Source organism: Lepidothrix coronata, unplaced genomic scaffold, assembly GCF_001604755.1.
Source record: "Lepidothrix coronata isolate B3197 unplaced genomic scaffold, Lepidothrix_coronata-1.0 Scaffold27, whole genome shotgun sequence".
NCBI classification, from domain to species: domain Eukaryota; kingdom Metazoa; phylum Chordata; class Aves; order Passeriformes; family Pipridae; genus Lepidothrix; species Lepidothrix coronata.
In genome coordinates, this window is record NW_016690207.1 from 1,350,703 (window position 1) to 1,372,359 (window position 21,657).

The window sequence follows — 21,657 nt, forward strand, 5'->3', positions numbered from 1 at the left end:
CACTAGCAACCTAAATTATCTGATGTTTCATTTTGAAACTGAAATAACTAAAAGAAAGCTCTGACAACCAAAGAGAGCACCCCAATAAATGACACTGGGATTAGCCATGTCAGTAAATGGTGAATTCCTGGGAAGGGGTGAGAAGCCAGCTCCATCCTCCAGGCGTCTGGGAAGGAGTCCCTCGAGGTGTGTGCCAGGTGCAGAACGCGGAGAGCCCTGTGGAAGGAGAGAGATCTGGGTGACTTGGAATGTCTGCCCTGGACCTGTGCCCCCAAATCCCCACGATTCTCCCCACACTGGAGCAGCTCTGCCTCCTCTGTGGGCGTGGAGCAGAGGGAGCTGGGCAGGCAGAGTGTTCCCGCTGTGTCCGTGCCAGCATCCCCGCTGGAAAGGGAAATTCCTTCGGGTTCTCAGGAACGAGATGAAAGATGAGTTTCTCAAAATCTTCCCAGCACAGCAGAGGAGCTCTGAGATCCCCCTGCCCCGGTGCCATGGGCGGTCTGTGCCTGCCCCCAGCCCGGGTCTGGAGGGATCGTCCCCTCCTTGCAGTCCTGACCGGGGCAGGAGCCCCCTCTAGTGGGGCCCGGCCACTTCCACGCGGAAAGAGAGGTTTAGATTAGATATGAGGAAGAGATTCCTCCCTGTGAGGTTGGGGAGGCCCTGGCACAGGTTGCCCAGAGAAGCTGTGGCTGCCCCATCCCTGGAAGTGTCCAAGGCCAGATTGGACGGGGCTTGGAGCAACCTGGGCTGGTGGAAGGTGTCCCTGCCCATGGCAGGGGGTGGGACTGGACGGTCTTTACAGTCCCTTCCAACCCAAACCATTCCATGGTTCTTTGTGAAGTTTGCAGCAGCCTGAACTGCAGAGACACTCACTCCCAAAAGCTGCCAGGAAGGTTCTGATGGCAAATCTGATCCCGGCTCGTTCCTCCTGCTGCTCCCAGAGCAGCTCCAAGAGCTGTCCTGGGGCTTGGCCAGGCTGGTGCAGAGCAGCCACCCCTCGCTGCAGTGACGTCCTGTGCAGACCTTTTGAGCCTCTGCACTTCCTGACCTGGGCTCATTTCCCCACACGTGTCCCGGGGCTGCCTCGGCTGCTCTCTCGTGTCCCTGGGAACGGGGAGTCCCCCCAGCACTGCTGGGGACAATTCTGGGAAAGGATCCTGGGCCCCTTTCCTGTAAGAGGGCCTTGAAGAGCCGCCGTGCCCCGTCGTGCCCCGCAGCGATGCCCGTGTGATGTGGTAGAGAAGAGCAAGACAAGCAGGGACACAAGGATGAGGTTGGAGCCGTCCTGGCCTCTCCTGGGGCTCCTGCTCTGGGCAGGTGAGTCTCCAAACTTCAGGCAGCAGGGTTGGATCTCCAAACTTCAGGCAGCAGGGTTGGAGCTTCGTGCAGTGCGATCTCTGAGGTTCTGTTGTCTTAGTTTCATTTTTATGCTTTATCCACTTCATGCACTTTTCTTAAACCATTTTGTGTTCATGGGTAACTACTTCAGTTCAGACTTGGTGGGATATCCTTGTGTGGTAGGAATTTCCACCTTACCAGTTTGAATGGAGCAGCTGCTTTAGGATGAAGTGCAGAGGATCTGTAAAGATTCTAAAAAAAGCCAGTAACAATGAGATGAGTTTGGAAGATAATTACTTAAGACATACTACAATAAAACTACAACTACTCTGACAATGTGCTGCAAATACCAACTGCTAACCTTTGAGAAGGTAGAAAACATCTGGTTTAGCAATGGCCTGTTCTTTTTTCAAATTTAAATTCACCTATATAAAGAAAAAAGCATCAGATCACCTTCTCTCCAGCCAAGTCCTTTGTTTGTGGCATTTCAAATCTATGATTATTTATTTACCTTACTTTCTATTGACAAACTTCTTTAAAGGAAATCACAAGTCTGATCCACACCTCCTAAAAACGGTTTCTTTAATATTCCAGCTCCAGAGACTCCCATGGAGCTGATTGTTTCCTACAGGACAGAAAAATCACCAAAATAAACTGTTTTACAGTGTTAAATCAAGGGTCAGGGTCCCACCTCCAGTGAGTTCACGAGGTTCTTACTGCAGAAACCAGGGAGGATTTTCCAGCAGTCTTTGCTCCATGATAATAAGGCACAGTTTGAGGTGCACAGCTTGCAATAAGAACCCTTTTTCTAAACTGGGTTGGAAAATGATTCAAGTTTCCATTCTGTGTTAGTCTGTGTTAAAAATGGCTTCCAAGGGAAAAGGCTTAATTTCAAAACAACATCCTGTGCCACAAACAGAATATTTCTGCTGCCTTTAGCATGAATACAGGATCATAAACATCTCTTTCAAGCAGCTGAGTTCAGAAAGGATACCCTGGAAGTAGGAAAGGTGTACGATATCAGTAGCTAAACTCAACTACTTAACACTTCTTATTCTTTCTTTTGTAGTTGGCACCACAGCTCAGCAGGGTAACTGTATTTTACCATTGTTCTTAACTACTTAGTGTGATCAAAAGACCAAATACGCCTCACAAGGGACTAAAAGTCAAATAGAAATATTTGAATTCTGAAAACATTGTAGAATGGGAAAAATTTTCTGTTCATTAATCGATAGTGATCTCGCTGATGGAAAAATTGGCTGTCATAAATTGCCCTTAATTATTACCAGTGGTTCCCAAGCAGGGCTGGGTTTTTCCAACAGCAACAAGTAGCTGATTTTTTAACACTCCTTATTCTCTTTGCAGGTGAAGCACAGGAGGGTAAATGAATTTTAACAACATTCTTAACTATATGATTATAAAGTCTGCAGAAGCCTCATGGCTGAGGACTGAAAACCAGATTGGAATATTTGAGTTTTCCCCTTGGCTTCCTTTCTCGTAGGCCTGTCTGCCAGTGAAGAATTCCTGGTGGAGATTTCGGGCACCACGGTGACAATCACATGTCCCTTGACCGAGGATGACATAGTGTGGAAGTCAACTGGGGGAAAAGCAGGCACCAGCAACGAGAGGAAGTACATTATAACAGACCACGACAGCTCTCCTGCCAACCTGAGCTGTTCTTCTGACTCCAGTGGGACGAGCCATGAGCTGTACCTGAATGCCAGAGGTGAGAGAAACTCCTCAGTCCATGGGCTAAAGCCTGCATGGCTCAGATTAGATACTTAAAGGCAACTCAAATGGCACCAGAAACCTGCATTTAGACAAGCAAATCTGCTGGTTCCACTGTATATTTGAGTCTCCTGGACCACTGTTTTCCTAAGGGAAGTTCCCCATCAGCAGGCTGGGAGGGAAAGGCACTGCCCAGCAGTTTGTGCTGGGAATTGTGCAGCTCTTTGAAACAAAGAGAGAAAATGTGCCAACAAATTAAAAACTGAGCACAAACAGCGAAGAAAAATAAACACCAAGTGGAAGAGATTACCTGAAAACATAGTAAATTCTTCAGCACTTGGTGCTTTTACGGGAAGACTCCTCTTCCTTCTGACACACTGAGGGTGAACGTGGTGCTGCTGAGACCCTTCCCGATCTGTGAGGGTCTGAGAGCCCATTTTTGGCAAAAGGAATCTCCCCTTTCCTTTCTGCTTGCTCTTTTCTCCTTGCCACCCAGAGCTGTATCTCTCTGCCAGCACCCAGCAGATGAGGGGGCCTGGGTTTTTCCTGCTGGGAGGGAAGGCAGCCCAGCCCTGAGCACCTCCACCTCTCCTCCTGGCAGTGTGTGCCAACTGCGAGGAGTTGGATACCCTGACGGTCACAGGGATCATTGCTGCGGATCTCCTCATCACCCTGGGGGTGCTGATCCTGGTCTACTACTTCAGCAAAGACAGGAAGGGGCGAGCAAGCCCCAGTCCTGCCCCTCGGCCACGAGGTAAGAGCCACTTCAGGCATCTCTGCTCTCCGTGGTGGCCACGGGACACTACATGAAGCTCCCGCTGTGGGAGGGAGCATCCTCTGCTCTCCCTGAGCTTCCAAGACCTTACCAAACAACCTCCTGCTTCCCACACCTGCCTTTGTGCATGGGATGGGAACAGCTGCTTTGCCAAACCTCCTGCCCGTAAGAACCTGTTTCCCTGCTGTGCTGGAGCCAACCCTGCATGGCAGATGCTCCTGGCAGCAGTTGGCTCTTTGAAAGCTCTAAGCTCATAGTAAAGCCATGCAAATTGACCTGTGGATTCATGGCACTGCCCTGGGATCATCATGGAAGTCCCTCGTGCTGTGTTACCTGAATCATCCCAGGGATCACCTCTCTGTGCCTCTGTTGCAGGTCAGAAGATGCAGCGTCCTCCCCCCGTTCCCAACCCCGACTATGAGGTATGGAATGTTTTCCATCTCTCTGCTGGCTGGGGAGGGAAAGCAAAGTCTGAGAATTGGTAGCATTTATCCTTTGACAAAGCATCCAATCAAGCTCCAAGCTCCCACAGGAATGGAGTTAAAAAAGGTGTTGAGGGCGGAGCACCTTCTGATGTTGCCACAGGGATTTGGGAGCAGAAGTGCAGCTCCCTGTGCTCTGCACACACCACACAGCAGTGCTGCACCTGCTCTGCTGTGCTTTCCCCAGTGTGTTGTGTGGACTAAGATAAGGATTCCCAAACTAACATCTTTCTCCATCCCACAGCCCATCCGGAAAGGCCAGCGGGAAGTGTATGCAGGCCTGGAATCCAGGGGGTTCTGAAATTCCCAGGATGACAGGCTGGAAGCCATGGAAACCAGCAGCACAAGGGCTAAACGCTGCTGCCCAGCTCAGTGCCAGCTCTGCAGCTCTGCTGAGGCATTTTGGGGTCAGCCAGGTCAGGCACCCGCTGTCCCACCCTGGGGTGTGCTTTGGTTTGACACCAGGGAACAGAAACATGCATTGGCAAGAGAAGTTTTCCTCCCCATTAAAGGACTGCAGCCTCACTCTTGGTTCCTGGCCTCCTTTTCCCTCACTCTCCTCTCTGCTCCAGTTGCATGCTCTGGTTGTCTCTCCCATTTAATTTCTGCCCTGAGTGCCTCCCTGGGCAGGGAGTGGGTCCTTCAGAGTGGCTGGCCTCTGACCTTGTCTAGGTCTCATGTTCACAGCCTTATCTTCATTTGCTGCCTGGGACTGTAGCAAAAGGAGCAGAGGCATCAGTATATTAAAACCAAAATGGCCCAGCAGCAGTGGGACAGGTTAAGAAGGGCCTGAGAGATGCTGTGGTGCCTGGGAACGTTTCTGGGCTGACATCAGAGCCACCCACGGTGCTGTTACCGAGCAGAGCAGCAGCTCTGAGGAAAGGAAACAGCAGCAGTGCTGGGGGCTGGGGGTGGTTTAACCCTTGAGTTTCAGTGTGGGGAGATAAAGACCCAGCAAGCCCCGTGAGCAGGGCGCTGTGCTCAGCCCCAGGATGCGGTTTGAGGCACAGCTGGGGTTACCATACAAGGCTCTGAGCAGGGAGATGGAGAGATACGAGGAGCACTAACCCCCAGCAGCTCTGAAACCACTCTGGGCCATGTTCTCACCTCCTGCAAAACAGCACTGCTCCAGGGGTGCCTGCTCAGCCCAACCATGCAGCCCATTCCTTGGATGGGATAGGAGAAGCCTGGACCACTCTGGGCATACAAGGTCTAAATTTTTGCTTCAGGCTCCACCCCGGTGCTTCTGCCACTGTTTGTGGGGTGCATAATGTACAGGTTTGCCCTCTGTTTGCCCCAGCCAGTGCCATCCCACACACTCCTTATCTCAGTGGGATCAGCACCCACCCAGTGGCAACATCTCTCTGCCTCTGTGCTTACCTGCACTAGAGAAATACTTCTTTGTCCTTCCCAGGGTGAGGTGCTGAGGAGCCTCTCACAGTCTGGCTCTTGGATTTGTGCTTGTCCTGCTCCGTGGGTGGGGTTAGACATCTTTGCCCATTGCTTTGAGACCTGATGGTGGCGAAAGAGCTACAAACTAGGCAGTCTGCTGGTCACTTTTTTAATGAAGTCCTACCCAGATGGCTTTGCAGGTAAAAGGCAGGTGTGGGCATATTCTACCTGCAATGGCCACATTGGGCCGACCCTTCACTGGAGCAGAAAAACCACTAAGACATTATTCTGCTCCTCTGAAGAGCAAAATGTTGCTGTGTAAGGATCCAACACTGTAGGAAAATAGGTCCTTTCCTTGCTCACTGCCCACAAGGCCGATCACATCCTGATCCCTGTACGGGCACCTGTGGGGCACCCACAGCTCTGCACAGACAAAGTGTTGTTTGCTGGGTTACACGTCACAGATTTGTGGCCAGTTTTTACTGAGTGTTACCTCCTTGCTTCCTTTATACCCCTGAACACTGGATTGCCTGAGTCACAGGGCACTTCTCAGCCTGGTCCTCCCTAAAGCCTGGCACCCAGATTCTGAGAAAAGCAGGAAAACAACCCACAGGTGTGTGCAACTGGCACAGGAGGGGTGACCTGGTTTCTGAGGTTTCCAACTGCTGGCTGATCCTGGCTGGTGTCTGCTCCCATTTTGACCATACTCAGACCACACTGGCTGTTCCTGCTCAGAGCTGGGGAGCACCAGTGTGCACCTTCCCAGGGACCAGATTCCATCCAGTGTGCACCTTCCCAGACACCAGATTCCATCCAGTGTGCACCTTCCCAGACACCAGATCCCATCCAGTGTGCACCTTCCCAGACACCAGATCCCATCCAGTGTGCACCTTCCCAGACACCAGATCCCATCCAGTGTGCACCTTCCCCAGGGCCCTCGACAGAAGGGACAGAGCAGGGAGGCTGTGGGACAGGCTCATCTTTAATGAGAGGAATACAGAAGTGCAGGAGGTCATGGAAAGAGCACAGTGCTGCAAGTAGCCCAGCCTGGCATGGAGCAGGAGGGATGTCCAGGCAAAGCCTGTGTGCTGATGGAGTCACAGGCTCCAGAGTGTCCCCACCTCACTTGCGGGCCCGGGCGGGTGCCAGCCGGCTGTACTGCTCATCCTCCCGCTCTCCGAGGGGCTGGAGGGGAAAAAAGGAGGAGATGAGCTCCAAGAATGTCTGTCCAGCCCTGGGAGGGGCAGTTGGCCCAGCCCTCTCTTTGGCCAAGCCTTTTCCAAGCGTCCCTCCCCGCACACAGAGCTTAACACACACAGTAAGAGACGGGGTAGCTGAGCTTGCCCCGTCCCCTGGGTCATTTGGGGAGAGGCAGCTGCCCCATCAGAGAGCAATATCCACCTCCAGGCATTGATTATCCCCCAGCAGACGTGTCCCCATGGCCAGGCCGGGCCCACACCGCACAGAGGTGCTGAAGGTCCCCCCATACACACACAGGTGTGCCCCCACACTCACCTGGTAGAGCTGGTCATTGGCAATCAGGTTCTGCCTGTCAGAGGCTAAATGGAGAAAGGAGGCGGTCAGGGATCAGGGCAGCCACGGGCAGCGTGGTGCCTTTCAAACCAAACCCATCCGCAGTGCCTGGGTGCCACACGGCAGCCCCTGGGGGTGCCCAGGCCCTGTCCCCCCTCACCTCGTGACGCGTGTCCCCTGTCGTGGCCGGTGACACAGTACACGGCCACTGCCAGCAGCGCCGTGGCCACGACGTCCGCGATCACGATCCCCGAGACGGTGGCAGCGTCCACCTCGATGCAGTTCTGGCACACTGGAAGCACAAAAGGACACGGACAGGCTCCAGTCCCAGGCCAAGAGAAACCTGGGATTGAGTTTGGCTCCTTGTGTGACCCGGGGCAGTGGCACGAGCTGCCGTGTGTCCCCCGGCACCCAGCGCAGAGAGAGGCCAGCAGTGCGTCAGTCACGGCACTAACTGGGGCTGTGGGGCTCTCACGGGGACACCACAAACAGGGGAACCTGCAGCAAACTGGGGGAGCCACCCACAGACTCTGGGAAAACAGCAGTTCCCTCAAAAATTTTCTGGGGTGAAAACTGCAGGCAGTTCTGGCTCTGGAAAGCAGGGGTGCAGCACCTACTTCGATAGTGCACCTGGAGCTTCCCCTCTGCTGCCTCTCCTGCTCGACACGTGTAGAGGCCTCTGGGATCGTTGTAAACTGAACTCAGCTCCAGCTGAGTTTCGTTTCCAAGCTCGTTCTCATCTTTCCACCACGTAACTTTACTTTGTCCACTTGTTGTGCATTCCAAGAACACCTTCCCACTGACTTCTTTCACAATTATTTTAGGTCCTGTACAAAAAAAAAAAAAAAAAAAAAAAGAGAGAGCAGAGAGTTCACTGCTGAGTTATCAACCCTCACAGTGGTGCAGACCTCAGAGCTCCTTAGTGGAGATGCTCCGGCTGTCCCTGAGCAGCAGAAAGGCCACCACAAACAAAAACCTCTGCACAAAGCAGACTGTGTCATTGCAAGGCAGGGTTATCACAGACAGTAACACAGCTCCAGGCTGTCACAGCAGTGGTCTAGGGCAGGCAGAGCTGGCAGCGATCCCATCCTCACTGCACCGATTCCCTTTTCCCCATGGACATTTGGAACCTCACGTCCAGGTGGAAAGCCCCACCAAGCCTTGGGGCTCCTTCCCAGCACCCTCCCAGCACCCCAGACACCCTGGAGCATCTCCAGGGACCACGGTGAGTGCCCAACTGCCCTGAGCCCCAGTGACTCACCTTGGTTACCCCAGCTGGGCACAGCCAGGCTGGCCAGCACTGCCCAGACACCCAGGGCCCTTCCCCTCCACATGGCACAGAGGTGGTGTTTCCGTCCCCTGCTCAGAGAGCTCCTCACCACAACTGCACCACTGGCCCCAGATCTGCGTCAGGTGCCGGATGCCGGGGGCTGGAGCCTCCCTCCCCCTGCAGCTGGGGATGGCTGAGGTGCTCTGAGCCTGCCTCCTCACCCCAGCCCGGCCTGGCAGCCGTGGGAGGGCAGGGGAGGGCAGCTGGGGCTGCGGTGGTGGGTTCCCAGCGGCCACGGACCCTCCAGGACATCCAGCAGCCTAGGAGCCTCCTGCAGCCAAGGGTCTGTCCCCAGCCATGGACCCCCAGGAGCCAGGGGTCCCCCCAAAGCCAGGGAACACGGCAGCAGCCGCAGAGCCCCCACCATCCACCAGTCCCCTGGCAGCCACTGGCGTGTTTCCCCAGCCTTGGAGCTTCCCAAGCGTCCACAGGTCCCCTCCACAGCCACGGGAGACCCCAGCATTAACTTGTCCCCCTCCAGTCATTGCCCCCCAGCATCCCGTGGTGTCCCCCCAGACACAGACCTCCAGCACCCCCAAGTCCCCAGCACCCATGGAGCCACCCAGCATCCAGTGGTGCCCCTCCTAGCCATAGACCTCCAGGTCCACAGGTCCCCCAGTAGTCACTGGTGCCCCCCTAGCCATAGACCTCCAGCATCCACAGGTCCCCCAGTAGTCACTGGTGCCCCCCTAGCCATTGATCTCCAGCACCCACAGGCCCCCCAGCACTCACTGGGGTCCCCCCAGCTATAGAACTCCAGCAGCCACAGGTCCTCAAGCAACTATGGAGTCCCCCAGCATCCCCTGGTGCCCCCCAAGCCATAGACCTCCAGCATCCACAGGTCCCCCAGCATCCACTGGCATCCCCCCAGCCCTACAACCCCAGGACTCACTGGTGTCCCCCCAGCTACAGAACCCTGCAGCAGGCGCGCAGCCCCCAGCACCCGCACGCCCCCCAGCACCCCCAGATGGCCGCGCAGCACCCCCAGAGCCCCCCAGCCCGCACACATCCCCCGCACCCACCGCGCCCCGGCTCCCCCCCGGCGCAGCCGTCCCCCCGCAGCCTCGAACCCGCGGCCCTCCCCTCGGCCTCCGCGCCTTGCTCTGGTCCCTGCCGGCCGCCGTAGCGGCGCGGGGCGGCCATGGCGGCGCGCGCGGGCTCGCTGGTGGCGGCCGTGCTGGCGCACTCGGGCCGCCTCGACAAGGAGCACCTGGGCACCCGCGTTGGGAGGCTGTCCCGCCGCGTCGAGGAGCTCAAGGCAGGGCTGGGCACGGGGGGAGGCACGGGGGGGACACGGCGGGGAGCGGGGCCAGCGCGGCCGAGGAGCCGGTGCGCACCGGGGTGTCCGGCCCTGGGTCAGACTGGAGTGTCCAGCCCTGGGTCAGACTGGAGTGTCCAGCCCTGGTCCGGAGCGGGCTGTCCGACCCGGAATGGCCAGCCCTGGCTCAGTCCGGGGTGCCCCAGCCCTGGGTCAGTCAGATGAGGGTATCCAGCCTTGGGTGGGTCCAAGGTGTCCCACTAGCACTGGCTCAGCCTGCAGTGTCCAGCCCTGGTCAGTCCGATCAGGGTGCCCAGTCCTAGGTCAGCCCAGCTGTCCAGCCCTGGGTCAGTCCGAGGTGCCCCTCTCTGTCCCGGAGTCTCTCCCTCCGGAGACATTCCAAACCCCACCCAGTCGCTTTCCTGTGTCACTCGCTCCGGGTGACCCTGTCCTTGGCAGAGGAGTTGGGCTGGGTGAGCTCCAGAGGCCCCTTCCACCTCCAGCAATTCTGGGATTCTGTCCCAGCCCTGGGTCAGACTGGGGTGTCCAGCCCTGGTTCATCCCGGGGTGCCCCAACCCTGGGCTGGACCAGCTGCACAGCCTGGTCAGTCAGATCAGGGTGTCCAGCCCTGGTTCATCCCGGGGTGCCCCCATCTCTCACCTCGGTCCTTTCTCCCCGTGCTGACATTGTCTCCCTGCTCCCTCTCTGCAGGGAGAAGTCTGCAACATGATAAACAAGAAGTACAGCGAGTTCCTGCCCAGCATGCAGAGTGCAGAGGAGCTGGTGGCACAGGTGGACGGGCTGTCCAGCAACATCGACCTGCTCAGGGCAAGCATCGAGAACGAGGTGACTGCAGGGGGGCACAGGGAGATTCCACACGGCTTCACCCCAAATCTGCAGCCCCCACCCTATCATGGTGTGTTGGGAGGGGATGGGGGGAGGAGGTCGCAGCCCCAAGGCTGCCAGAGCTCAAGGAGTGTTTGGACAACACTCTCAGGCACAGGGGGGGATTTTGGGGTGGGTGGCAGGGCCTGGAGTTGGACTCGATGATCCTAGTGGGTCCCTTTCCACCCAGGGTATTCCATGATTCTGTGACTCTTGACTAAGTGACACCACCCCTAAGGAATGTCTAGAGGTGACACAGGTGTGTGTGACAGCAGGGTGCCAGTTAAGAGCTGTCATTAAGGGATTGTCCTGTTGCTGTGCAGGTGGGAAGGTGTGTCACAGTGTCCCTCCCAGAGAAGGCCCAGCCCTGGCTGTTGTGGGGGTGTGACACACAAACTGACCCACGTTGGTCCCACAGTGGTTTAGAGCAGAACAGGAACTCAAATCATACCTGTGCACATCCAGTGAGGTCTGAAGGAGAACATGAGCAGCTCCTGCAGGTCAGATTGAAGACTCACACTCTGATTATTGCCTCTGATGTCCCACAGCATCTGGAGTTCTGCAGTGGTGTTCACTAAGAATTGACTGTTGGCTCAGTTCAAGCATCCTTGTGTTTTATATGGCTGTGCTGAAGAAAAACTGAAGTAATTTTAACTGCATTTTAAGACTGAATTTCCTTACAGTGCCTTTAAAAAAACTGCAGTCTAGTAGGAACTGGATGATCTTTAAGGGCCCTTCCAACCCATTCTACAACTCTTATGTATTAAAAGAAAAACTCATCCTATAAGTGTTACTAGTGCTTATGAGGAGTAAAATAGATGGAGCCATTTTCCTCTTCACCAAATCATTCTAGTAACAGAAATACTCTAAATCTCATGTGTAAGAGGAAATGTGCCTGATAACAACTGCTGCCAGTGAACTGAACAATTTGTTATTTTAGGTCCAGCGAGATCTCAATGTGGCTGTTGCTGAATTCACGGAGCTGAAGCAGCAGCTGGAGCGGGACACGCTGGTCCTGAGTGTGCTGAAAAAGCTGCAGGAGGTGAGGAGGGGAGGGAGGGGGGGCAGCTTAAAATCACACTCCTCAGTCTGAGACATCATTCTGGGCTTCGACATCATTCTGTTGCAGTTCGACAGAGCCATCAAAGAGCACAAGACTGCACTGCTGGAGAAGAAGTACATTGCAGCAGCTCAGCAGCTGGAAAAGGTGATAGTGACTTCCTGAGCATAAACTGCATCAGTTCCTTAGCAGGGGCAGCACTGACCAGTGTTGTGTGTCTGACCCTCCCCACCAGGCACGGGGCAGCCTCAGGAACCTGGAATCCCGCAAGGGCTTCGAGCTGAAGATCCTGAGGGCGCTCGGCACGGAGCTCACGGTGCAGACACAGAACATGCTCTGCCACCTGGGGGAAGAGTGGCAGAAACTCATTGTGTGGCAGCTCCCTCCTTCCAAAGGTGCTCACAGTTCTGCTTTGTCTCTCTGGTTTTGCTGCACTGTCTGAAATGCCTGTTTCCAGGCACCCACAAGATGGGAAATGCACTAGAACTGTTGGAGTACGGTGGTTTAATGAGCTCTTTGTCTCTGAACACTGCTTCAGCTGCCACCTGAGGACTGAGCAGCTTCTCATATCCCATTCTGACAGAGCTCTTTGTGTTTAGAAAGCAGCCTGGAGGCGGTGGTGCACTCAGAGCTGCACTTACACACGATGCCATCCAAGGAGGAGGAGGTTGCTGGCCCACCTGTGGCGTCCGTGCTCCAGGCCTTGGCTGTCCTGGGAGAGCTGCACACCAGGCTGAAAGCTTTTGGTAAGACAGACCAGACAAACACAGCCCCAGTAGCCCATGGGGACAGGGTTCAGGCTTGGGGACGGATCTTTCTGGAAAATCTTTCTCTCCTGGCTGGTGTTTCCCCATGACTGAAGTGAATGCTGTGATTCTTATTAATAGGAAAATATTTATCCTATTATTTACCTGGTATTATTTGTCCTTTCCTGACTATTCAGTATGCTTTTAATTTGTGACTGTGTGGTTTCATAGTCTGATGCTTGAAGAGTTTTACCTCATTAGCTGCTCCCTGATACAGTTGATCAAGAGATTGTTTCTTCCACTTCATGCAGGGTCTCTACATCCAAAGTATCCAGGGCTGGACCTCACTGTAGCAAACTGTCTTCTGCTGTTGGAAAACATACTTTTTTTTTCATTTTCTCAGGCCAGTTGTTGCTGAAATACATCCTCAAGCCTGTGATTTCATACCCATCCCTGCAGCCACTCACCGAGGAGCGGCCAGACGTGCTCATCCTGAGGTTTAAATCCGAGGAGCCTGCCTTGGATCAGTCCTCTCCCATGGAGGTTTTTGACAAGATCAAGCTTATTTTTGAAGTTCTCCACAAATACCTGCTAAGTAGGTAGCTTCTCCCTTTTGTAATTAGTCGATGATCAGTACCTTGTCCGTGTAATTGGAGCAGAAGTTTCCAGAATATCTGGTGGTTAATCAATATTACATGTGAGGGAAATGCAAGAGGAAAGTCTTTTGAACTGGTGAAGGGTCTGGTCCAGGAAACAGGTGTATTAAGTCCATTTGTCTTCTCTGGAATCCAGATGTGCCTCTCGAGCAGCCTGGGGAGGACAGGAAGGATGGCAGAGTCACGCTGGCAGAGCTGCTGGGGGAGCTGATCTGGGAAGAGCTCTCCAACTGCCTCGTTCAGAACTGCCTGGTGAACTCCATCCCCAGCAACAGCAGCAAACTGGAGCAGTACACAGAGGTGGGTCTCAAAAAGTCCCTCAGGAGATGCCAGGTGTCCAGTTTGAACACAGAGCCCCAGGAAGCCCAGGAGGATATTTTAGTGCTCGGTGCACTCTAAAACCTGTTTTCATCCCTTGCTTTCAGCTGAGTGGAAGTTTATACAAAATTTTAGTTTGGTTCTTTGATTTTGGGAGGCTGTGTTAATGTAAAACATGTGTCTGCTCTTCTCAGGTGATTAAATCCACAGAGGAATTTGAAAAGGCCTTAAAGAACATGCAGTTTCTGAAAGGAGACACGACCGACTTACTGAAATACGCCCGCAATGTCAACTCCCACTTTGCCAGCAAGAAGTGCCAGGATGTGATTGCAGCAGCCAGAAACCTGATGACCTCAGAAATCCACAACACTGTCAAGGTGATGCAACACACAGTTTTTCTGGAAAAATAGGGGTTGGGGAAGGATTGTCTACAACAGTCAAGTCCTTTTTTTGTGGAGCACTTGGGATGATTTGGGGATCTTGGCAAACGACAGTTTCTAAACATCTTTTAATAGTCCTGCAAGTCTTGTGTTTATCTTCAGTCTTAAATCTCTGTCATTCAGTGCTTTGTAATCTTGCACAGTCTCCTCTCTGTGGGCTCTAAATTCCATTTTACCTCTCTCTTGTCTCCCCTCAGATCACACCTGAGTCCTGTGTAACCCTGCCACAGCTTCCTGACCCTGCGTCAGGAGATCACTCAAAGATGCAAAAGCCCTCCAACCTTCTGCACAATGGCACAGTGAATTTGGAGGGGGAGACCAGGCTGAGCCAGTACACCTTCTCCCTGCCCACGTGCCGCATCAGCTCCTCCGTGGAGCAGCTCATGGAGCTGGTCTATCAGACACTGCTGGAGGCCACAGTCAGCACGGACCAGTGGTAGGAATTACTGATCAGTAATCTGGGTGTCAGAACCTCACTGCCTGTAGCAACACCAAGCAGCTGTTAATAGGTTAAAGGAACTTTAAAAGAATAGAATATACTTAAAAATTAGAACCAGTCATTAAAGTTACTCTCTCTGTGGCTGGTGGACGCAGCCCTGGGTTCGTGCAGGACACGGGTACAGCTACAAACTCTGCTCCCTGCAGTACTCGGATTAAAAAGCCTTTGGAGTTGGGTTTTCAGGGAACATTCGGTGCACTGCCTTGTATTTTAGCCATTATAGCAGTGTAGCCACTGTAAACTCCCCAGTGTGCACAACACAGTCCATGGCTTCATGGGAGAGATGCTTCTGCAGTGTCCACTTCACTGATTTATCCCACTGTAGCTCTCAGTTGTTTAGAAACATTAAACCCATCTCTTCTTTGCAAACCAAGTGGTAAGTGCTGGCACCCATTGTGAGCAGAGTTCTTGCTGTCTTTGTGCTGGTGAAAGCAAAGAGCTCCAGCTCTGCAGCTGGCAGGGCTCTTGAGAGAAAACAAATATTGAGGACCACGTAAAGTGTACTTTAAAAACCAGAGACCACAGCCCTGGAGCAGGATTGTTGCCCAGGTAACCCCTCAGTGGCAGAGAGAGGGCTGAGTGTTTGTGCACACGTGGTGGGGAAGGGACACTGTCTCCTTTGTTCCTGGGGTTTCACATATCTCCCTTCTGAAGCTTTTCCACGCTGACCTTCCAAGGTCACCGCAGCCTTTGTGAGTTCTGCAGCACGTTGACATGGCTGTCACTGATCCTGACAGTCCACTCTGTGCCAGTGCTTCAGTGCTCATAAAGCCCTGTTTTGGAGAAGGCTGAGGGTCACCTGTCAACAAGACATTAATGCCAGTGCCAGGCTGACATGACCCTCATTTTCCCTGTAGCTGTGTGCAGCTCTTCTACTCGGTGAGGAGAATCTTCCAGCTGTTCTATGAAGTGGTGCCAACATACCACAAGTAAGTGTGTCTGTGTGTGTTCCCTAGGCCTGTGTTGACAGGGAATAATGCTACTGGAACACTCCCACTTGGAGTTTACTAAGGGCTTCCTCCAGCAGCAGAAAGCTCCTCTTAATCTATTGCTAAATCATACCTGTGCAAAGTAGGTGCTTGAGGGTTTCTGAGTTGCCAGTCCAGCGAGCAGGGGGATGGTTGAAGTTCTTGCATGGTTGTATTTGTTTCCAGCCACGTAACTTTGACCCCATGTCTGATGCACAGATTTTTAATGATGTTCTTCCTGCAAAAAAAAAAGCAGCAATGAAGGGACAATGAAAGGACACAGTCCTGTCAGAGAACATTGGAGTATTCCTGACAGGACTTCTCTCCCTTTTCCTCACCATAACTTTGCTGTAACAAAGTATATTTCCGTTTGAAAGTCCACAGCTAGAAAAAGAGTGGGATACCACATGGTTCAAATGCTCCTTTCCTGTGGGATCCTTTGGGAATGTGACAAGTTCAGTATTTCTATTCTGACTGATGCCAGTCAGGCCTCACCCATTTTCTGCAACGCCTGCAGTGAGCTTCTCTGGGGTAGGCACAGCTATTTTTTTTAACAGATTAATAAAGAAATCCATTTCCTCCTTCTCTCTTCCTCCTGCCTGGGGCAGGGAGAGCCTGCAGAAGTTCCCCCAGCTGGCAGCCATCCACCACAACAACTGCATGTACCTCGCCCACCACCTGCTCACCCTGGGCCACCAGTTCCGCTACCGCACCACCAACATCCTGAGCAACGGGGCAGCCTCCTTCGTGGACCTGGTGCCTGCCTTCAGGAGACTGGGTAACACCTTCCTGGCCCAAAACACACGCCTGGGGCACGTGGCAGTTAACCCTGGCAGCTGGGGCTGGGTGGTTTGATGGAGGAGTGGCTGCTGACTCCCTGGGAGCAGGGCATCATTATTATTTGTGGCAACAATTTTCCAAACTGGGAAGTCTTGGCTCTTTGGAACCCAGCTCTTGTCCAGCACATAGTTCCACAAACTGTGTGTATTCCAGCACAATGTTGTAGCACTATGTTTTGGGATCTGCTGCTCAGTCCTTTAATGTTTTCTTCAGTTTATCCTGTGGAAACAAATTCAGAGATAAGTTTGTGTCAGCTAACAGGAGTCATCCACACTTAATTCTGCTACTCTGCTCTTTTTCAGAATTGTTGTAGCAATGCAAGCTGCACAAAAGCTTACTGGTTAAATTGGCTCCGAGACTGTTTAGAGACTGGAAATTCAATTAAAAATAAAACACTATAGCAAGTTCATTATTCAGCAATTATAGTCATAAATAGGCACAGCAAATTTAGTAATTGCTTAACTGCTTCTCCCTGCTTGCTTTTCCTCCTAAAGGGATGGAGTGTTTTAAGGCCCAGATGCGAGTGCAGAAGGGGGAAATCCTGGAGAGGCTCTCAAGTGCCAGGAATTTTTCTAACATGGATGATGAGGAAAATTTCCGTGCAGCAAACAAAGCCATCAGGCAGGTAAGGAAGGCAGTCAAAGCAGGGTGGAACTGTTAAAACAACTATTTACTGACATGTTTTTTATTTTTATCCTGGGCTGTGTCTTTAGCAGGATATTTCATTGCCTTTTGCTTCTTTCAGCCTGGTTTCTGACCATAAGTGGTCACCTTATCCCTTGGTGCCTTTCCTAATGTTCTTTTTGATAACATGGGGGTAACACAGAGCTGTTCATTCCAGGTATTGCATCAGTTGAAGAGGCTGGGCCAGGTCTGGCAGGATGTCTTCCCAGTGAACGTGTACTGCAAGGCCATGGGGACATTACTGAACACAGCCCTGGCAGAGATTGTCACCAGGATTGTTGCCCTTGAGGTACCTGCTGGGGTGGATGTGCCAGCCCTGGGGTGGTGGGGACATTTGTGACCTGGCATTTGTGACCTTGCTGGTCCCAAGGTCAGGTTTCAGGGGAGCAGTTACCTTTCACAGAAATTGTAACTGTGTGTCCACGGGAAATGTTCACAACACCAAGCTTTGATTTCACTTGGCACTCCAAAAGTGAATCTCCCTGCTCCACTGTTAATTAAGTTTTCTCCATTGCAGGATATCTCTGCAGAAGATGCAGACAGGTTGTACTCACTCTGTAGGATCATGGTGGAGGAGGGACCCCAAGTCTTCACCCCCCTACCTGAAGAAGAGAAAAACAAGAAGTACCAAGAGGAAGTTCCAGTCTACGTGGAGAAGTGGATGACATTCAAAGAGCTGATGATCATCCTGCAAGCCAACCTCCAGGAAATTGTGGATCAGTAGGTGTCTTCCTTTCTCCCTTCTCAGTTGGTTCTCAGGAGCAGGGAAGTGCCTGACAGCAGCAGGGGCTGTCCTGAGGAAAGGCAGTCACTGCTCCTGAGGATCAGGCAGCTGCTTCTGGGACTGCTGTTGGTGTTCACAGTCCATTTCAAGCTTGCCCATAATTTCCTGCAGCAGAAGGAAAAGGCAAAATGGTAAAAAACCAGGTTCTGTGGGAGAGCCAAGCACAGAGTGTTGGTGCATCCCCTTGGCTTCTCCAAGTTCAGGGGTGTCTCACAGGGAGCAGCCTGGCTGGCATTCCACCTGAGTGCCCTCTGCTTTTTAGGATGATGTTTCTTGCTGCTTTTTACCTTGCAAGGGGGATTCATCTGAACTATCCCTGAGGATTTGCATAATCACTTCTGTTACCTTGGCTGGCAGGAGCTGGGCAGTCCCTGTTCACAGCTGCCTCACACAGAGCTCTGAAGGGCAAGAAAACACCCAGTTCTCAGCAGGTTAAACCAGAGAGGCACCAGCCACAGGGAGGGCACAGAGGGAAGGCAGCTCCTTCCCTGGGCCCCTGGAACTGGGTTACTCACCAGAGGTTCCCAACTCCACTTCCACCTGGGCATAAACCACTTTCTTGTGTTCTTAAGGAATGGGAATTTTGCAGACGGGCTTTAGGCGTATTTAGGAGAAAGAAAAGGTACTGAGTGCAGGAATCACCTCACAACCTGGTGCTCTGTACCTGGCTAAACAGTTCTGGGCTGGGGCTGCACACATACCTGGTTAGTGACCACTGGAACAGCTCCTCAGAGGCTTGTCTTCATGTGCCATTCCCGGGCAGTTTGGTTAAATAAAGCTCTTTCTCTCCCCTGCAGGTGGGCAGATGGGAAGGGCCCTCTGGCAGCCGAATTCTCAGCAGCTGAAGTGAAGAGTCTGATCCGAGCCCTGTTCCAGAACACAGAAAGGAGAGCAGCAGCACTGGCCAAAATCAAGTAACCCCACGTTTCCACCTGCACTTTGCATCTTCTGATAAAGCAAGACCAAACTGAGACTTTCAGATATTTTTTTGATTTGACCTTTTTTATTTGTACTGGTGTAAAAAAAATGTTAGAATTGGGTAAGTGATTCCTGGAGCTTGGCTGGGGGAGAAGGAACATTTCCTGGCTCAGTGTTTGAGGGGCTGGGAGTGTGGGACCAGGAGCTCACAGTGAGGAACACACAGACACTGACTGCCAGACACCTCCTGCCACGCTCCCCACAGCAGTTCTGCCCACTTCCAGGTTTTCCTTCAGGAGCTGCTGGGTGTCCTGGAGAAGGAGAGATGCTTTTGCTGATGTTTGCTAGTTCCCATTCTCTAGGATTTCATCTTCCTGTTCAGGCCAGCATAGGAAAATAAATCAAACCTTGTATCCAGCATCTCTGTGAGCACAGGCACTGCTGCCAGACGAGCCTCCCATGTGAGGTGCTGTGGAACCTCATCTCAGACTGGCCTCAGGGTCCTGCAGAGAGGTTTTATTGCTCAGTAGTGACTCTCATCTATGCAGTTCTACATCAGGGGGCCTGGAGCCCCTCTCTGTCTTACCTCTTCTGTCCCTGCAAGTTCCACATGAAACCCACACACTGAGAGCTTTTGCCATCCTCCCAGGAATGCTGAAGTGCCAAACTTAGCTCTTTCCCACCTCAGGTTCTTCTGAGGGACAGACCTCAAGAGAGCAACAATTTAGGGGGGATTTGGGGAAAGGAGATCCTGTGCAGAGTGAACTGGTGATCAAGTCACAGGGTTTTGCACAAGTAGCAAAATTCTCTTATTTCTCATGGAAAATATCTTAAAACTGACTTAGAATTTTTCAGTCTCGCTTTACCAGCTGTAGAAGCCAGTTCAGCTCCTTCCTTTGTGTTTTTGTTGGCTGTGAACTGGGTAGCTCTGGTGTCTTTCTGGTATTATATTTTCTGTCCTTTAAGAACAGCGATAGAAGTGTAAACCAATGCAAAAAGGGAATGAAAGGTGCACTTGTAGCATTGTCTTTTTCAGTCACAAAAGGCTGTGGTTTAGATTTTGAGAAATTTCTCACCCAATTTAATTGAAAAACTCACTGAGAGCATTCACTTAAATTAGCCCAGAGGCCAAGATGCTGCACACGTGGAGCAAAGTTCTACCTGCCCTGTCGTGCTCACTAAAGTTTCATTCACAGAACTTGGTGTTTTTAATCTGTTATCTCCTGTTGTATCCTTTTCATTTGCACTTTTGTCCAACTTCTGTTCCCATTGCAAGCATTTTTGCAGGGCCTGAGGCCCTGACTTGTGTCACCCAAGTCCTTGCAGAACCCTTCTGCTCTGGTTTAACTGATGTGGGGAAAGGGAAGTCCAGTCTAATGGGCAGTTAGACTGAGCCCAGCACATGGGAATGCAGCAGAGAAGGGAGATACTGAAGCAGAATCTGCCACTCAAAACTCAGCTGTTTCTTTTCTTCCCCTCCAAGTGATTCACCCAAAGGCTGAGAGTGTTGCCCATACACTGACATCTCACAGGACCCCTTGTCCCTTTACACACAGCAATCCAAAAAAACCACCTATTTTGAAAAGCACCACTTCTCCCATGTTTATTGTTCACAGAAATGTAATTTGCTATTTTCTTTAATAAACTATTTATACTGAGCACGTTTGGGGTTCCGTTCAGGTTACAGTGACAGGATGAATCAGTCCCTCCTTGCCTGATTTCTAGTAGATCTAATAAATAAAAAGAAAACAGAAAGAGGAATCAGTGCTATAGAAGAGGTCGTCCCAGAGGCTCATGGGTCAAGGGGAGGGACACAAAGAGTTCAGTGGGATGCTGGCACTGGGGTTTGTCTGGGGAAGATGCAGGGCTGTAGGGCGGGCTGGGCACACACCAGGGCTTACCTGAGTGACCTGGTGAATCCAGGGCAGGAGCTGGGCCACGTTGGTGTAGACCCCGGGGTGGTTGGGCTCAGCACAGCCCTGGCCCCAGCTCACGATCCCCACCAGGCGCCACGTGGATCCATCCCAGCACACGAGGGGGCCCCCACTGTCCCCCTGGGGGCAGAGCCAGGGCTGAGGGAGCTGCTCTGCCCCCCGGGCAGGTCAGGCAGGTCACAGAATCCCAGGCTGGTTTGAGTGGGAAGGGACCTTAAAGTTCATCCAGACCCACCCCTGCCATGGGCAGGGACACCTTCCACTAGCCCAGGTTGCTCCAAGCCCCGTCCAATTGGACAAATTGGACACTCCCGGGGGTGGGACATCCAAAATCGGGCAGCCTGCCTCCCCAGGGACCTCGCCAGGCTGCTGTGTCCCAGCTGGCCGTGTTCCCTCAGCCACACAGGAGGCTGGCAGGTGGATCCCTGCACCCCCCAGCATTCCCACTGCTCCCAGCGTTACCTGGCACGCGTCCACCTGCCCGCGGGGGTACCCAGCACACAACATCCTGGCAGTGAGCTCCCCCGGGTACATGCACGAGCTGTTGCACCTCCGGGTCCCGATCAGGGGCACCAGGGCCTCCTTCAGCGTCCCGGCCACCTGCGCTGGGATGGGCAAAGAGGGGCCAAGAGGGACAAACAAGGTCTGCAGGGAGCAGCAGGGGACAGCAGGGCACTAGCTGGGGAAGGCAGAGATGGGGAATTGGGATTACTTCGTGGGGCTGGTACAGCCAGGCTCACAGGAGCTGTGGGTGTGGGGTGCAGGCTGCTGGAGCAGGGGTGGGACGAGGGCAGGGGGTGCATTTGGAAGCTCACATGTGGAATGGAAGGGGCTGGATGGGGCAGTGGGGAGCAGAGGGAAAGTCTAGGGCAGTGCTGGGGGACAGGGACAGGGTGGGAGCTCACCTTGGTCAGGGGTGGTGTAGCCCCAGCCAGAGACCCAGCACTGTGTGCCCTGGAGCAGGTCCTGGTGGGAGGGTGGCAGGCACACGGCTCGGATGGCAGCTGGGGAGAAGGGGACAGGGACAGTGCCAGGGCAGTGGGGACAGCTCTGCCAGGAGCAGCCAGGGAAGGGCTGCGGAGCCCTCC

The 21,657-nt window shown here is 53.0% G+C and overlaps 4 protein-coding genes across 4 annotated transcripts in view; 2 read left to right on the forward strand and 2 right to left on the reverse strand.

Moving 5' to 3' along the window:
• Positions 1-1,051: 1,051 nt before the first annotated feature.
• On the forward strand, positions 1,052-4,837 carry CD3E (CD3e molecule). Its single transcript, XM_017809610.1, has 5 exons — positions 1,052-1,317; positions 2,840-3,064; positions 3,668-3,820; positions 4,217-4,263; positions 4,568-4,837. The coding sequence occupies exons 1-5, from the start codon at positions 1,269-1,271 to the stop codon at positions 4,622-4,624; spliced, it is 531 nt and encodes a 176-aa protein (XP_017665099.1). The 5' UTR covers positions 1,052-1,268; the 3' UTR covers positions 4,625-4,837.
• Positions 4,838-6,690: 1,853 nt separating this feature from the next.
• On the reverse strand, positions 6,691-8,627 carry CD3D (CD3d molecule). The gene is made up of 5 exons (XM_017809611.1): positions 8,510-8,627; positions 7,866-8,075; positions 7,409-7,540; positions 7,231-7,274; positions 6,691-6,900 (listed from the first exon to the last, which is right to left on the reverse strand). Exons 1-5 carry the CDS (start codon positions 8,580-8,582, stop codon positions 6,838-6,840), a joined length of 522 nt encoding a protein of 173 aa, XP_017665100.1. The 5' UTR covers positions 8,583-8,627; the 3' UTR covers positions 6,691-6,837.
• A 1,089-nt stretch (positions 8,628-9,716) lies between these two features.
• ZW10 (zw10 kinetochore protein) lies at positions 9,717-20,293 on the forward strand. The gene is made up of 16 exons (XM_017809594.1): positions 9,717-9,836; positions 10,549-10,683; positions 11,663-11,764; positions 11,852-11,929; positions 12,018-12,177; positions 12,382-12,528; positions 12,932-13,123; positions 13,321-13,484; positions 13,697-13,879; positions 14,140-14,378; positions 15,299-15,370; positions 16,018-16,187; positions 16,744-16,874; positions 17,091-17,222; positions 17,451-17,653; positions 18,515-20,293. The coding sequence occupies exons 1-16, from the start codon at positions 9,720-9,722 to the stop codon at positions 18,633-18,635; spliced, it is 2,346 nt and encodes a 781-aa protein (XP_017665083.1). The 5' UTR covers positions 9,717-9,719; the 3' UTR covers positions 18,636-20,293.
• A 63-nt stretch (positions 20,294-20,356) lies between these two features.
• The window catches only part of TMPRSS5 (transmembrane protease, serine 5), a 3,771-nt gene continuing 2,470 nt past the window's right edge, over positions 20,357-21,657 (reverse strand). Inside the window, exons 6-9 of the mRNA XM_017809437.1 lie at positions 21,475-21,573; positions 21,032-21,174; positions 20,537-20,689; positions 20,357-20,365 (exon numbers count right to left, since the gene is read on the reverse strand). Coding sequence (XP_017664926.1) covers positions 20,357-20,365; positions 20,537-20,689; positions 21,032-21,174; positions 21,475-21,573 — 404 coding nt within the window. The remainder of the gene's footprint in view (positions 20,366-20,536; positions 20,690-21,031; positions 21,175-21,474; positions 21,574-21,657) is intronic.

Excerpts from the sequence above, each read along its gene's own strand:
- ZW10 (XM_017809594.1), top strand. The coding sequence starts at position 9,720 with ATGGCGGCGCGCGCGGGCTCGCTGGTGGCGGCCGTGCTGGCGCACTCG. Across the intron at positions 15,371-16,017 it reads GTGGTGCCAACATACCACAA|GGAGAGCCTGCAGAAGTTCC; the intron begins GTAAGTGTGTCT and ends TGCCTGGGGCAG. Across the intron at positions 16,188-16,743 it reads GCCTGCCTTCAGGAGACTGG|GGATGGAGTGTTTTAAGGCC; the intron begins GTAACACCTTCC and ends TTCCTCCTAAAG.
- CD3E (XM_017809610.1), top strand. The coding sequence starts at position 1,269 with ATGAGGTTGGAGCCGTCCTGGCCTCTCCTGGGGCTCCTGCTCTGGGCA. Across the intron at positions 1,318-2,839 it reads GGGGCTCCTGCTCTGGGCAG|GCCTGTCTGCCAGTGAAGAA; the intron begins GTGAGTCTCCAA and ends CCTTTCTCGTAG. Across the intron at positions 4,264-4,567 it reads TTCCCAACCCCGACTATGAG|CCCATCCGGAAAGGCCAGCG; the intron begins GTATGGAATGTT and ends TCCATCCCACAG.
- CD3D (XM_017809611.1), bottom strand. The coding sequence starts at position 8,582 with ATGTGGAGGGGAAGGGCCCTGGGTGTCTGGGCAGTGCTGGCCAGCCTG. Across the intron at positions 7,541-7,865 it reads GCTCCAGGTGCACTATCGAA|TGTGCCAGAACTGCATCGAG; the intron begins GTAGGTGCTGCA and ends TTGTGCTTCCAG. Across the intron at positions 6,901-7,230 it reads CCAATGACCAGCTCTACCAG|CCCCTCGGAGAGCGGGAGGA; the intron begins GTGAGTGTGGGG and ends TTTCCCCTCCAG.